The 13,707-nt window shown below is 45.3% G+C and overlaps 1 protein-coding gene across 2 annotated transcripts in view; it reads left to right on the top strand.

Annotated features, from left to right (window-relative positions):
- The window catches only part of LOC138451357 (FXYD domain-containing ion transport regulator 5-like), a 446,204-nt gene that overhangs the window by 331,437 nt on the left and 101,060 nt on the right, over positions 1–13,707 (top strand). Inside the window, exon 4 of one of the 2 annotated variants that reach the window (XM_069604906.1) lies at positions 3,102–3,155. The exons of the other annotated variant lie outside the window; for it this stretch is intronic. Within the exon in view, the coding sequence (XP_069461007.1) occupies positions 3,102–3,155 (54 nt within the window). The remainder of the gene's footprint in view (positions 1–3,101; positions 3,156–13,707) is intronic. 2 annotated transcript variants of the gene reach the window in all.

Genomic DNA, 13,707 nt, shown 5'->3' with positions numbered 1-13,707 from the left:
GAAAAGAAAAAAAAAGAGAGGGACATTAGGAGTAAAGCATAATCGACTGTAGCAAACACAGCTGATAGATACGAAAGAATAAGAAGAGTAGAGTATTTAGTATAGCAAGCCGAAAACAGTGAGTGACAGACAGAAAGGAGAGTAGTTTCAGTGGAGTGAATAAGATGAAAACAAGATTGGAAACTGGGAATAATAGAGTTTTCAGTTACAAAGGAAGAAGCCTGAGAATAGACAAGACGTTGAAGTAACTTAGAAAGATAAGAAAGAAGAGAAAAAGTTGAGGAATTTGAGGGGGAGGAAGGACCTGAGGAAGGTTTCTTCAAAATAGGAAGGATAGAAGTGTGCTTAAATTAGGAAAGGAAAATAGAAGTAAAAAGAGAAATATTGAAGACAGATAAGATAAGAATTCAGAAAAGGAAAGACTTTTAACATAAGTGATGAAGGAATATGATCAAAGGGAGAAGCTGTTGGATGGGCACAGACTAGCAAAGAATAAGTTAGAAATCAGAGACAAATATGACATAATTGGAGTTGAAAAAGATGTAGAACAGGAAAAGAGAAGAAGAAGAAAAAATGCAACAATTACAGCACGAAGAGTGGTCACTTTTTAAGAAAGGTAAGTGGCAAAATCCGAGGCAGTTAAGGTAGAGTTAAGTGAAGTCAGGTGAGGCATGAGAAAGCAGATGGGAAAGTGATTGGAAAAGGCGTCTAGCATGAGCAGATTGAGCATGTAAGAGATCCAAATAAAATGACTGTTTGACTGAAAGAAGCACATCGTATACAGAGTGATAAGAGGAAAAAGGCAAAGGATTAGACTCAGCAATGTTTTTATGCCAGTGCCACCCAAGGCGATGAAGAGCTTGTCGCATTGAGCGAAGCTGAGGAGAGAGACAGCCGCGGTTGTGGTGGCTTCTGAGAAGGAGAAAATAAATAACGAATCATCAGCGGAAAGAGCAGCAAATGAAGAAAGAGAATGAAGACTAGTAAAACAAGATGATACAAACAGGGGAGTGTAAAAGCCTGAAGACCACAGCGAGAATGTAAACGTGCTACAAACAAGATGAACTAGATGTTGAAGTGGAATGGAGACTAGAAAACAGTAAGAAATGGTGATCTGAGGAGTACGCAGGGCGAACGCAAACAGCGGATGTGGATAGTGATGAGGTCAATAAAGTCAGACAGATTAGAGGGAGGAGTATGATATGAGAGGTTATTTATAACGCGTTTAACACCCAGAGCTTGGAGCCGAACCTGTGTTGCTCCATGTCGTTTTACTTCCAAGGCCAGCACATTGCCCCTGAGCTATCCTCCCGAGACAAGCAGTGCTCGAGTAGAAAGGATAGGCACATGTCAAGAATTGCAAGAAACGGAAGAGAAGCATGAGTAGATAAAAGATAAAGACTGAAATTGCCCAGTAGCATAAATGGGTTGAGCAGGGAAGGATGACGCCAAGCAGAGCATCAATGTCATCACAAAAATAGTAGTGGAACCAGGAGGACGATAAACCAGTAAAAACGTCAAAAAGTGTGGTTTAGAAAAGGCAGTCAAAGAATATTCAAACGAAGCAGAGGTAGGAAGTGACAAAGAAGTAGAAATACAAATAAATGAAGAATGGTAGAGAATACAAGTCCCTGCCCCTCGAGCCGATGGGCAAGGAGTATGGAGAAAAGCAGTGCCAGATGTAGAAAGAGATGCGGGAGTAGCTGTGTTAGAAGACGAAAGCCAGGTTTCTGTAATACGCAGAAAATGTAAATTCAAATGAAGAAAGATATCTAAAAGCGAATGTGTTTCATTGTAAAGTAAGTGAGCGTTGCAAAAAAACAAGATTAATAGGAGGCGAATGAGAGGTACAAGGTGGATACATAAGGTTAGAATAGTTATGAGAGGATGAGCAAGGGACAGGACCATAAAAAGTACAGAGAGTGGACATTGGACTATTCATGTCAGCAATAGTGACAAAAAGGGAACAATGAATTCGGAGGAGCAATGATGAAGCAAGCACTAAGATGGTAAGTAGAGTTAAGATGATAAGTAGAGTAGAACCAGCAAGTAAGGGAGCTGGGCGCGCTGCAACTGGGGAAGCCAGCAAAGTTGTGCGCAAAGTACCTGAGGAGAAGAAGGGAGCGAGAAACATAGTATAGAAAGAAATAATACAGCATTGTGAAATAATCAGCATTCGTCAGCTGACAGTTACAGACAGCGGCAAGTAGACATTGCCAGACTATGCCCTGGGCTTTGCCCAGGATGTGATGTAATGAGAGTCTGAGGCCGGTGGGTGGGCCGAAAAGGGGGCGTGGCTTGGGTTTGGAGCTCGTAGCTCCAGAAATATGTAGCACCGAAAATGAAGCTGATGCATGGCAACAACCCAGAGTTGCAGGCAACTGAGCGGGGAGCAGCAGCTGTATCACTTCACTTGCCCCACAACCAGGGTTGAGGAAGATGGTACACGAGGCAGGTGCAGTCAGTAGACCCAGGTAAGGGAGCACAGCAGGGCTAGCTACAAAGGCACAGCTACAGACAGCAGCAACCTAACTTTGCCATGAATTAGGGACAACTGTGTGGTTGTATTTGCAGCTCATCATCGGGGGTGTGATCCCATATCTATGAATTTTGATAACTTTGGCATAGAGCGAAACATGCATTTGCACAAGAAGAATTACCAGACATGTCCTTCACAACAGTTAAAAGCATAGAAAAGAAAGGTAAGTGACCCTCGCATCAGGCCTGCACAGGCCTACAGAACATGTGTTGCTAATACACGGGTAACAGGCAGATACCATGCTCTCACCGAGGTCACAAATGGCACTTTATATCCTCATCACATGGGGCTGAAAGGGTCACAGTTGCAGGCAAGTGGCATATGTATGATGCCAATAAGACACAACCTACTCTCCAATCGGTGCACCATCGAGTCTACTACGTCACACATCTTTGGAAAGTTTTCCTTCATGTTTGATGGCCTGAGGTTTGTAAGTAAGATTTCTGTTCAAGTAATTGTGTTTGTATTTGACATATCACTTCTTCGACCAGGTGTACTCAAAACATGCTTAGATTTTGGCCTCTGCATTACCAACAGCTCAAAATGTCTTCCTTTGTTTCAGGTCCCACCCACCAAAAAATACCAGAATCTACCAATCCTGAAAATACCTCATATGGTAAGCACACTCTTTTTCTCTTTGCCTTACATGGATACAAAGGCAGTAGGATCTGGTGAGTTTTCAAATTGAAGTGGATCCCAGAAATCAGTGCAAGCAACTAATCATAGTGATAGAGTCTGAACTAACCACGAGTTTCTCAGGGGTGTTCTCTACTGAGTACATTGTTAAAATAATAGGTTAAGATCGTGCATTTTACAGCTTACGTTTCTTTTCACAAAAACCTGTAAGCTACATGTATACAATCAGTTCTGGAGGGTAAAACATGAAAATATCCAAATGATTCCATGTTACTTACAGTGCATAGGAACACATTCACCACTGAATATCATGATGCATGCGTCCAAAATATACACCAGTATTGCCTCTGTAAGAAAACACCTATGTTAACTGTGCCTAATAATATTATGTCATGTCATGCTACTATGAATTACGCTGTGCATCGCTGCCATTTGCTTTGTCTATAGGCAGTCTGGGGTAGATCTGAAACAGAGTGGCAGACAGGGTAGGACTGGGATAAGAAATAGGCCCGGTCACCCAAAAGAAACTGGCCCACCCCTCGCCTCAAAAATGTGGCAGACCCCTAGCCTCACAACCCTTGATCTCTGATGACATCACTGAAAGTGATGTCATTTGACCCCACCCCAAAGTGACATCCCGGGAAGCAATGAAACACAACCTTTCACCACTTGACAAAACAGGAAGTGGCATCAAATAGCATTGATCCAAAGTACACTAAATCACTGTGAATCCAAGCAGAAGGCCAAATTGTAATATGTTATGGAATAGTACTTAAGCTTAAGCTCTTTTTTAAAGAACAAATATGCATACAGTATCACCCAACCTGTGTTGGTACTCATTTATCGACCTAAGAAGGATGAAAGGCTTTTTGAAAGAAAAAAAAACAGAAAAATAATTTGAAAAAGAAAATATTTGTTTTTTCATTTTTTATTTCTTCCAAACCGGCCCAGTCATGGCCAGAAACCGGCCCCCACCCCCAGGGACGATTTTGGTCCGGCCACGGACCGAAAGGCCGCGGGGCCAATCCGACCCTGGTGGCAGAGGGTTAGGTTAGAGGAAGCAGAGGTAGTTGTCCATGCACTCTCTAAGTGCCCGAGCACTGCCTGCAAATCATTATAGTCTGGCAGCAGTCCAACTGTATAAAAACATTCACATTGGCTATTGAACCGTATTGCCCTTTTAACGGAGGTAGCACGTCATCAAATGGATGGGGATGCAGAATAACTCTTACACCAATAATAAGACCGACTCAGGAATTTGGTAAGGTAATCTGTTATATTCTCAATTGTCTAAAACAGGGAGTACAACAGACATCAACGGACATCTCACACGATAATCACAAAGCATTTTAGGGGATTGGATTGTGATTGGATCTCTAAAGTCAGGTGGCAACTATGCCCACCCCTAGTGCAAGTCATCTTCACAATCATCAAATACACAACATCTCATTGGGTCTCAAACTATAGGGCTCTTTGCTACATGGCTCTCTATAATTGGTTGGCATGCTTGTACTCTTCTGGAATATATTCGAATCGCTAGCAGCACGCAAACTGAAACTCCAGGTGCCAGTGGGTGGACTTGACCATGTCTCCCCACCAAATTAGCCTCACATCCATCATCACTCATGACTTCTGCTATTTGAATTGTCTTTGTCACTGCTCCTGAGAATAGAAGGGAGTGTGAGCACATTCTTATCTTCAAGTTTCGGTGCTGCTTGGCCAATTTCTATTTACATCTAGCCCATGTGACAGGAGACCGTGTTTTAGCTCCTTTTTCATATTTAATAGTCTGAAATGAATAAAACTTGGCACTCATGGTGAAATATTTTATTGTTTTATAATGAAATTGTAAACAAACAACAAGTAGAGGTTGTAGATCACAACCTGTCTCTACTAACTATCGAAATCATACATTAACAAAGTAAGGGTCTTTCGAAACAGTGAGGTACATCCTTGCACAAAGACATATGATACATAGTTTCCACAGTACCGTACCGCAGGCCACACAGGTTAAGCAAGTCCATTAACAAATCAGTGAGCCTCCTCCCATTTTCCCCATACATTTTGTGCTTTCTCCAGACAACCTCTAGCGGTATATACTCTGTGCTCCATTGCAGCACAAACATCTATGTTTGTTGTCCATTGTTCATAGCTTGGTGTCACCTCCGATCCCTAGAGTTGTGCTATGTTTCTTTTTATCAGCGCGGTGGTGGTAGACACTAACAGTTTTTCATATCTTGACAGTTCACCCTCATCCTCCACCCCTAAGAGTGGCAGTTTCAGATCTCTGGGAATCGTTCTGCCCATGACTCTCAACAATTTGTTGCAGCCCGCCTGCCAATATTGTTGGATGTGAGTGCACTCCCACAAGATGTGGAAGAAGGTACCTTCCTCATTTTTGCATCGCAGGTCAGTGATCTTGCCCCATCTAAAGAGTGCCACTCTTGGATAACATATCTGATGTAGTATCTTCAGTTGGATTAGCCTGAGTCTGGATGAGATGGCTATCTCTCGTGGAAACATCAGTGAGGAGACCCATTCCTCTGGCAATAAAAGAGGTGGCACTGTACAGGACCAAGGTTAACTTGTGCTTGATATGTTCTGGGAATAAGTTAAGTTCCATTGGGGTATAGTCTGGCATGTTGATAAAGTCAGAAAGTTGGGCCTGCAGTGCGTGTTTCAGCTGCGTATAGTGGTACTGTTCGGTTGTGGTGAGATTGAAGCAGGAAGCGAGATCTGCAAAAGGGATTATGTCTCCTTCCTTTACCACATCTCCTATTTTTAGTTTCCCTTGTATAGATCACGTGGGCCAATTAGGGAGTCTATTCACTCCTGGAAGATTCCTATTGTTCCACTATGGTTGTGCCTGGGTCGGCCTGTTCTCCCAACCTACGTATTTATGTGCATCAGCCCATATGTGTGTTATGTGCAATTGCATAGTTGGGGCATCAGTCCGGGTTTTCTCGCGGTAAAAATATTTCATAATAGGTTTCCACAGTATGCCAGAATGGGTCAGCCTGTTATGTGGTAGTGAGGTGTCCCCATGTAGATTGTCGTTTACAACTGCAATCTGGCTGACCCAATAATATGTCTGTAGGCGGGGAAGTCCAATTCCGCCTTCCCATGTGGACCTCTGAAGAGTAGTAAGAGCTAAACGTGGGTGACCCCCGCACCACAAAAGTTTCCTGAGTGTTTGATCTATTTTATGAAATTCACTTTGCGGAATGTGTAGTGGAGCATTCTGTAATATGTAGAGGAATCGGCGTAGGGCCATCCTTTTAAAGAGTGCTGTGTTTTATCCTGTGTTGACGAGTGCGTGTGTTCTGAACTTGTCAGTTGGTGAGTGCCTGCTGGGTGGGAGAATCCGGTGTCTTTTCTCCTATGCATTAACTGTTACCTGGAGACGATAAAGACATATATATGGTACTTACCTGAGAGGATTCGTCCTTATTACATGCTTCTCTACCCAGTAGTGTTAGTGGTAGGGACGACCAGTGTCGGATGTCTTCTGTGAATCTTAACGACACCGGATGTAGGTTTTTTGGCACGTAGTTCACGTAGTTCAAAGGGGTTCGATACATATCCGTATCACCTTCATCATTGCCTCCAGGGATTTGTACAGTAATTTAACCCAGCTCATGAAATGTGGACCGAAGCCCATTCTGTGCATTATTTCCCAGATTGCCTCCCAATAGACTGAATCAAAGGCTTTTTCAAAGTCTACTGCAAGCAAGGCTAGGGGGCCTTGAATCGTGGGTGCTCTCTCTAGTGCTGAGTGTAATCTGTATAAATTCATACGGGTGGATCTTTGTGGCATGAAACCGCATTGGTCCGGATAGATCAATGAAGGTATGACCTGTTGTAGTCGTTGGCCAATACCTTTGCTAGTATTTTGGTCTCACTATTTATGAAGGAGATGGGCCTGTATGAGCTGCACATATCTGGCGGCTTGTCCGGTTTTGGTATCACTACTATAGTTGCCTTCCTAAGGTCTAGGGTTAGGCAACCTCGAGCGTGTGAGTCTTGGTACATTTTCAACAGGTGTGGGGTTATGTCATTCGGACCTATTTTCTTCCACACTTCAACCGGAAAGCCATTTGGTCCCGGTGTCTTGCCGGATTGGAGTTCCGATATAGCTGTGGTTAGCTCATCCTCTGTGATATCTTTTTCTAACTGGTTTAGTTGGTCGGTCTTGAGAATAGGGAGGTTGATCTCCCCCAAGATTGATATGTTAATGGGGGAGGTTGGTGTCTGATATAGATCAGCATAGTAAGCTGTGAAACACTCCGCTATGTCCGGGTCCACCACCAGTGGCTCTGAGCCCTCTGTATTAAGCATCCTTACTTGTCTGAGACCCTCATCCCTCCGTTCCAGCCATGCCAACATCGTACCTGCTTTGTCTCTGTTCTCATAGACTCTGGCGTGCATTGCTCTATGCCCCTCCTTGGCGTTATCTAAAGCTATATTTTGCATCTGTTTTTGTGCTAGCTGCAATGCACAGTGCATATTTGGTTGATCAAGAGTTAGATGCACTGTTTCTGCACTTTGCACTCATGCTTCAGTCTCGTGTAACGCTTTTAGGTGCTTCTTTTTGTGGGCTGTGGTCCAGGACATAATTTCACCTCTATGCACTGTTTTGTAAGCCTCCCATAATACTACGCTGTTATCCACTGAGCCCATGTTTAACTCAAAATAGGTTTTGTAGCCTTCTGAATTTGTTCTACAAGGTCTGGGAATCCCATATAGTAGTTATTCAATTGCCAGAGGGGCGGGGGAACCGGTCTATTGGCTTTAATCCCTATTATGGGAGGCGAATGGTCCGAGACACCCCTAGGAAGCAAGTGTCCTTTGCATGCTAGGTGCAGGTCCACTGATGGGAGAAAGAAGTAGTCTAGTCTCGATAGTGAGGCATGTGCTCCAGAGTGGTACGAGTATTCCCTTTTATCAGGGTGTACATTTCTCCATACATCATGCAGTCCAAGCGCATCAGTGAACGTAGCTAGTTTTGTGCGCGTGGAGTGGTCCTTGTGCTAAGGTGTGTTCGATCAAGTTCAGTGTTCATAACCTCATTGAAGTCCCCTCCCATTATCATGTGATCTGAGGAGTCTCCAGTGATTATGGGTGTAATGTCATTAGTTAGAGAAGTTAGTAAGGTTGGTGGTGCATAAACAGCCAACACTGTGATGGTGCGTTCCCAGAGAGTTCCCATTATGTATACAAATCTACCTCCCATATCTTGTGTACCGGTTGACAGGGTAAAGGGAAGTCTCTTATGTATCAAAATAAGCACTTTGCGGGAGCCCTGAGTGAATCCTGCATGTATCGCTATACCATAATTAGTGCATTTAAATAAAGTACAATTTGCGCCTGCTAAGTGTGTTTCGGTCAGAAATACAGCGTCTGGCGTATGTCGGTTTAACACCTTAAGGACAAGGCGCCTCTTAAGGCCACTGCCAAGCCCATTCACATTCCAGGTCTTGATCTTAATGGACTTGGAATCATTTCTACTAGAGGCCATCTAGAGTAAAGGCAAAGTGTGTCACAGTGTGTCGGGTGCATGGTGCTGTGGTGTGTTTCGCCCATGTGAAGGAGGCCCTGTTATATTCTTTTGCAGTGGGACCCGCAGGGGTACCTGGTGCATTCATCGTCGTGATATGTCTTGTCGTTACAAAGGTTTGTTTACCAAAATTATTCGACCCAGTGTTAACCAAAAAATAAAGACTCAGTTCCCCCCACCCTATACTCCACCCAACTTGAAGCATCAATCGCCTGAACAGACCAAGACAGTTGTTAAGAACAGACAGCCGTCAACCTTAACATTAATTATACCCAAGCAACAACAGGAAATCTGTCAAGAAGGAACAGTTTCCGTTCAACTAAACCTTATCTAGTTCTGTGTGTCCCAAGAACCTAAAATTTCCCAAAACGTATAGTTTGGGATGTCGTAGTCCTCACCAAGGGTGGCAGGCAGCGTCCCTGGCCGCCAACGCTGAGGTATTGAGAGTGTTAGCTGAATGCCTGGCTGCCCAAACGGGTCTGTGGATCCTCTTTCGGTTTCTTCCTTTCTTCTTTCTGGTGAGGGAGGAGTGAAGTGGCTTGTTCATGCTGGTTGTCCTTTCCCCTCATTTCCTGGCTGTTCCTCTGCTGAAGGCTGTGGTGGTGGCGGTCTCCGTTCTGAAGGAAGTCAGGGATTCCTGGTCCCATTGTTGCAGAGCTCTGACCAGTTCCCTTCTATGTTTTGCTTGGCCCATCACCACGCCTCGTTGGGGTAGTTGTACTGAACTGTCGTGCCCTTGCGATATATCTTCAGCTGGGCAGGGAAGAGCAGGCCATATGTAACATTCAAGGCTTGCAGTTGTCTTTTGAGCTGGCCGAATGATTGTCTGGCCTTCTGCACCTCTCTTGTGTAGTCCGAGAAGAAGGCTATTTTGGAGCCATTAAATGTTATTGTACCTTTGGCGCGTGCTCTTTGCAGCAGTGCATCGTGGTCCCTATAATTCAGGAGCTTGACTATTATAGTGCGTCAGGGGGCACCAGGCACCGGCTTGTCAGTTGGCATATGATGTGCTCTTGTTATTGAAAAAAATTGGAGAAGGAGTCCGATTTTCTGGTAGACTGAGCATTCTAATGTTGTTGTGCCTTGATCTTCCCTCCCCCTCATCCACTCTCTCTTCCATCATTTTCAACTTGGTTGTGATGCTTGTTAGCTGCTGGTGTAATTCACGTATTCCATCTACGGCGCCTGAGATACGGTGTTCCGCCTCTCCAGTACGTGAGGTCAGCTTTTGCAAGTCATGGCGTAGAAGGGACTCATCCATACTAATGCCATCCATTTTTTGCTCCATGGAGGCTCGAGAGTTTGCTATGGCAGCCATAACATCTTTCAGGGACAGTGAGCACTCTGCTTCCGCCGTTGCATTTACTGAGCTTTGATTATCATGTGCTTGCATTGTTGATGTAGTGTATTGATCAATTCTGTTTTGCATGGGTTATTTTTTCACTTTATCTTTACCCATGTCCGCAGCCAGTTCTCCCGGTCTCCGGACCAGTCCAGGTTAGGCGTGGTGGTAATGGATGCTGCTCTTTTGGTACCGTTTGAAATTGCTTGTACAGTATCAGTCCTGCTCCACTGAGCTTGTCGGAGCTCTTTGCTTACAGCGGTGCACTCTTTGCGGAGTCCATCGGTTTCCAGTGGGGAAGTGTGATGAGCTTCTGTGGAGTGGTTCACAGCGTGACAAGTGTAGGTGTTCACCTCAATGTGGCCCTTCTCAAGGTTAACCCATTAATTTCCTTGTGTTCTTTGGTGTGTCCCTCACTGACCTCTGACCAGTGGATGCACATTTTATGAGTCGTTTGCAAATCTCATTTCAGCGTCCTGAGCATATATGTCGATGTGCGGTAATGCCTCTTTTTAACATCTCCAGCGTCCTTGATTTCCTCTCTTCTCCACTGGCAGATCCAGTCGGTGGCTGTTTAGCTGAAGCGTTTTGTCAAAGGTGGCCATGCATCTACTCTCTTTGCTCAGGGGAGCGTCATGCAAGCGGCAGGTCCCAATTCCCTTATCGGGTTTTTCCGGCGAGTAAAGCTGGGTCCCACGACAGCGTGCTAGTTGGGGGACGCTCCATTTGTTGTCGAGGTACAGGCCATATCGGTTCCATTCGTTTTTACCCTGGCAGCGCAAAGAGCGGTCACCTAGTTTACTTTTGATCAGGGAATTCTCTGAATGAAGTTGGTCAATAGTGTTTGCACACAATCCTGTGCTGCACCATTTCGTTGTTGTATTCCACACCTTTATGCAACAGCTCTGATCATTTATTGTGAGCCGAAGGCCTTGAGGTTGCACCAAATGCTCAAAACACCACGACAACACTGTTACTCGCTGTACAGACGACGTAGGACTTTGCTGACTCGCTGTGCTGTGTGCGTCGCCTGTAGGTATCACCCCGTCAGCCACTGTGTGCATGCCTCTTGTAATGTCCGTGGGCGCGGGGTTTCAGTTGTGCTCAATTGGGCTGTTAGGGTTCGCTCTGGTAGATAGTGTTTATTTTTAATGCTGGGTACCACAGGCTTTGTTCTCTCCCCACCCCTGAGCTTGCTCTTTACCCCAGTGATCTCCGATCATGCAGCCTTCAGTCCAGCTATTTTGTTGGTTGGGTTTCGATCGCACCGTTGTATTTCTCGGCACTGGAATCAGAGAGCAGTTCCAACGGTTGTGTCGCTTTCTCGCCGGGAGACTCCCCGGCTGTGTCTGGCTTGGATTTCTCAGGCTGTGCCGTAGCTCCTGGACCGGTAATGACGATCTCCCATACGCCGTGCTGGTGTTGTTGCAGTTGTCCGATCCGCGTCGGGGAAAAAGTTGCCTGAGACCCGGTCACTCCAAATGGTTCTCCCGGGCAGGAGCACTTGGCTCACCGGGTGTTGTACACCGGGAGTCCGGATGTTTAAGGGTCTCTCTTTCTTCCTCGTCTCACCGGTAATCAGATCTCCGTCACATGGGGCGTGCTGTATATCAGAGATGTTGTTAACAGTCACTGCACGTACTCATCTTGGTTCTCCCTCGTGGGAAATTCACCAATTTTCAAATGTTTTAAGCTTTGACCAGCAGGTGCAGTTTTTCTCTGATTTTTTCCCGTTAGTGCCTCAGGATATTCTCAGCCAGGTATTTATTGTTTAACGTCCACAGGAATCAATATTCAGGCAGGATGAGCAGGATGTGAGTGGTGGTCAGGGAGGCGAGGAAGCTCACGTGTGCATTGCAACGCTGCTTGCCACGCCTCCGAAACTTGGCACTCATGGTGGCCTTCCTTCGCACCTTAACAGGGGCTTTCCTCGATTCTTACGTCTTTTGTATTTCTTGAAGATAGATAACCAGTTCTTGGCTGCCCCAACCCTTGACACTGGGCCAGGCAGCCTTTTTCGATTCTTCCTCGATCGTCAGCTGTTTTTCTCTGCTGCGTCACACTTCCAGCCCTTCTATTCCTGGGTCCTGGCTTGCTAAAATGCGACATAGAATATCCGGATTCTATATAATGGCATTTATATCATGGTGTCTATGTTATCGCGGCACCGCCTACAGTCTATTCACTATATATAGCCAGCCTTTATGATTACTTAATCTGCTTGCATTACAGCAATTGTACAATTATAAAACGGCTTGCATTTTCTTCAGTGCTCTTCACACGTGCAATCTTCTTTTCCGCACATAAAGGATTTGCCGATTCTTTACTTCGTCATCAGATTCTATATAGTCTATTCATCTTCTCCCTTGATCACTCTTCTCAGTGCGTCATCTTTACTTCGTTATGACCTCAACAACCTTCTCTTGTATTCATCTTTACACGTCTTCAGGAAACTCCCCCAGGAGACCGTCAGTTCTCTAAGAAAACATCAGATAAGGTTTTCTCAAAGTCTTTCGTGATATAGGCATTACTGGTGTTTTAGATATCGCAATTTCCAGGCTCCCAACATATAGGCAAAATGGGGGTTGGACTTCTGGTAGAGGCATTTGGCTCCTCCTCTACACTATGTCAAATAATGTCAGTATTGCCATCATACAAACATACACATACACACATCGGCTATACCCAAATAAGGCATGTTGCTATAGTAAGGTGATGGGCCTCATTATAATTTTGCCAGTCCGGGAACTACGATACCGGTAAGCATGCCAGTACTGTAGTTCCCAGACCGGCAAACTAAGAGTTGTGCTTGTGGATGCCTTTCTGCAGCTTCGAGCAGTACGGAGGTAGGCGGCCAGGAAGGAGAGAGAATGAGTGAGAAGAGAAAGCCAGAAGGGAATCGCGGCATGACTAGTGGTCTTAACAATTTTGCAAAGCACCCGGACCGCCGAAGGGTTAATATAGACAAAGAGGGGTGTTTCATACTATTGTAGGCAGCTGGGGGTGAAAATAGACAAAGAAAAGAATTGCAACATTGAAGGGGTGAGAAGCATTACCAGAGGACAGCTTTTCGAGCAATTGCTGCATTTTTTGGGAAACACTGTGGGAGAACAACGATTGCGAGCACCTGTGTGGCATTGGGGGCAATAAAACAAGTGGAAAGGACATCAGTTAAGAGCTTCTAGGGACACTATCCACGTATGGTGAGAGCGGCTTTTGGAATTTACGCGGGTAAAGTAATTGGAGCTGGACATTTGAGAACTTCATCACCAGGAAGCTGTGGGGAACGAAGAGCATTGCCTGAAGGTTGCTGCGGTTTATGCAGTGCATGTGCCTGGGTTTTGCTAATTTGCTAACCTAAGGGGCTGCTGGGTTTAGGAATCTTTGAGAACAGCTTTAAGCAGTGCAGGGAGGCAACAGCTGTAGAGGAAGCACACAGCAGGGACAATCTGAAGAGGAAAGCTACAGCAAGGGTGATGGCCACACAAGCACAGGGGGCGCCAGGGTTTTTCTGCCCTGATAAATATTTGGAAGCTTTCTTAGCTATGGCACGGTTGGCAGCGGCCAAGCATGGGCCAAGCTGGTTGAGGTTGGTTTAAACACCCCTTGGTGATGGTGCAGCTGGCCCAAGCC

The sequence above is a fragment of the Ambystoma mexicanum genome, chromosome 1p (genome assembly GCF_040938575.1).
Source record: "Ambystoma mexicanum isolate Mex_15411 chromosome 1p, UKY_AmexF1_1, whole genome shotgun sequence".
Taxonomy (NCBI): domain Eukaryota; kingdom Metazoa; phylum Chordata; class Amphibia; order Caudata; family Ambystomatidae; genus Ambystoma; species Ambystoma mexicanum.
Note: the sequence above shows the minus strand (reverse complement) of the source record. Positions and strands in the feature narration are given on the sequence as shown.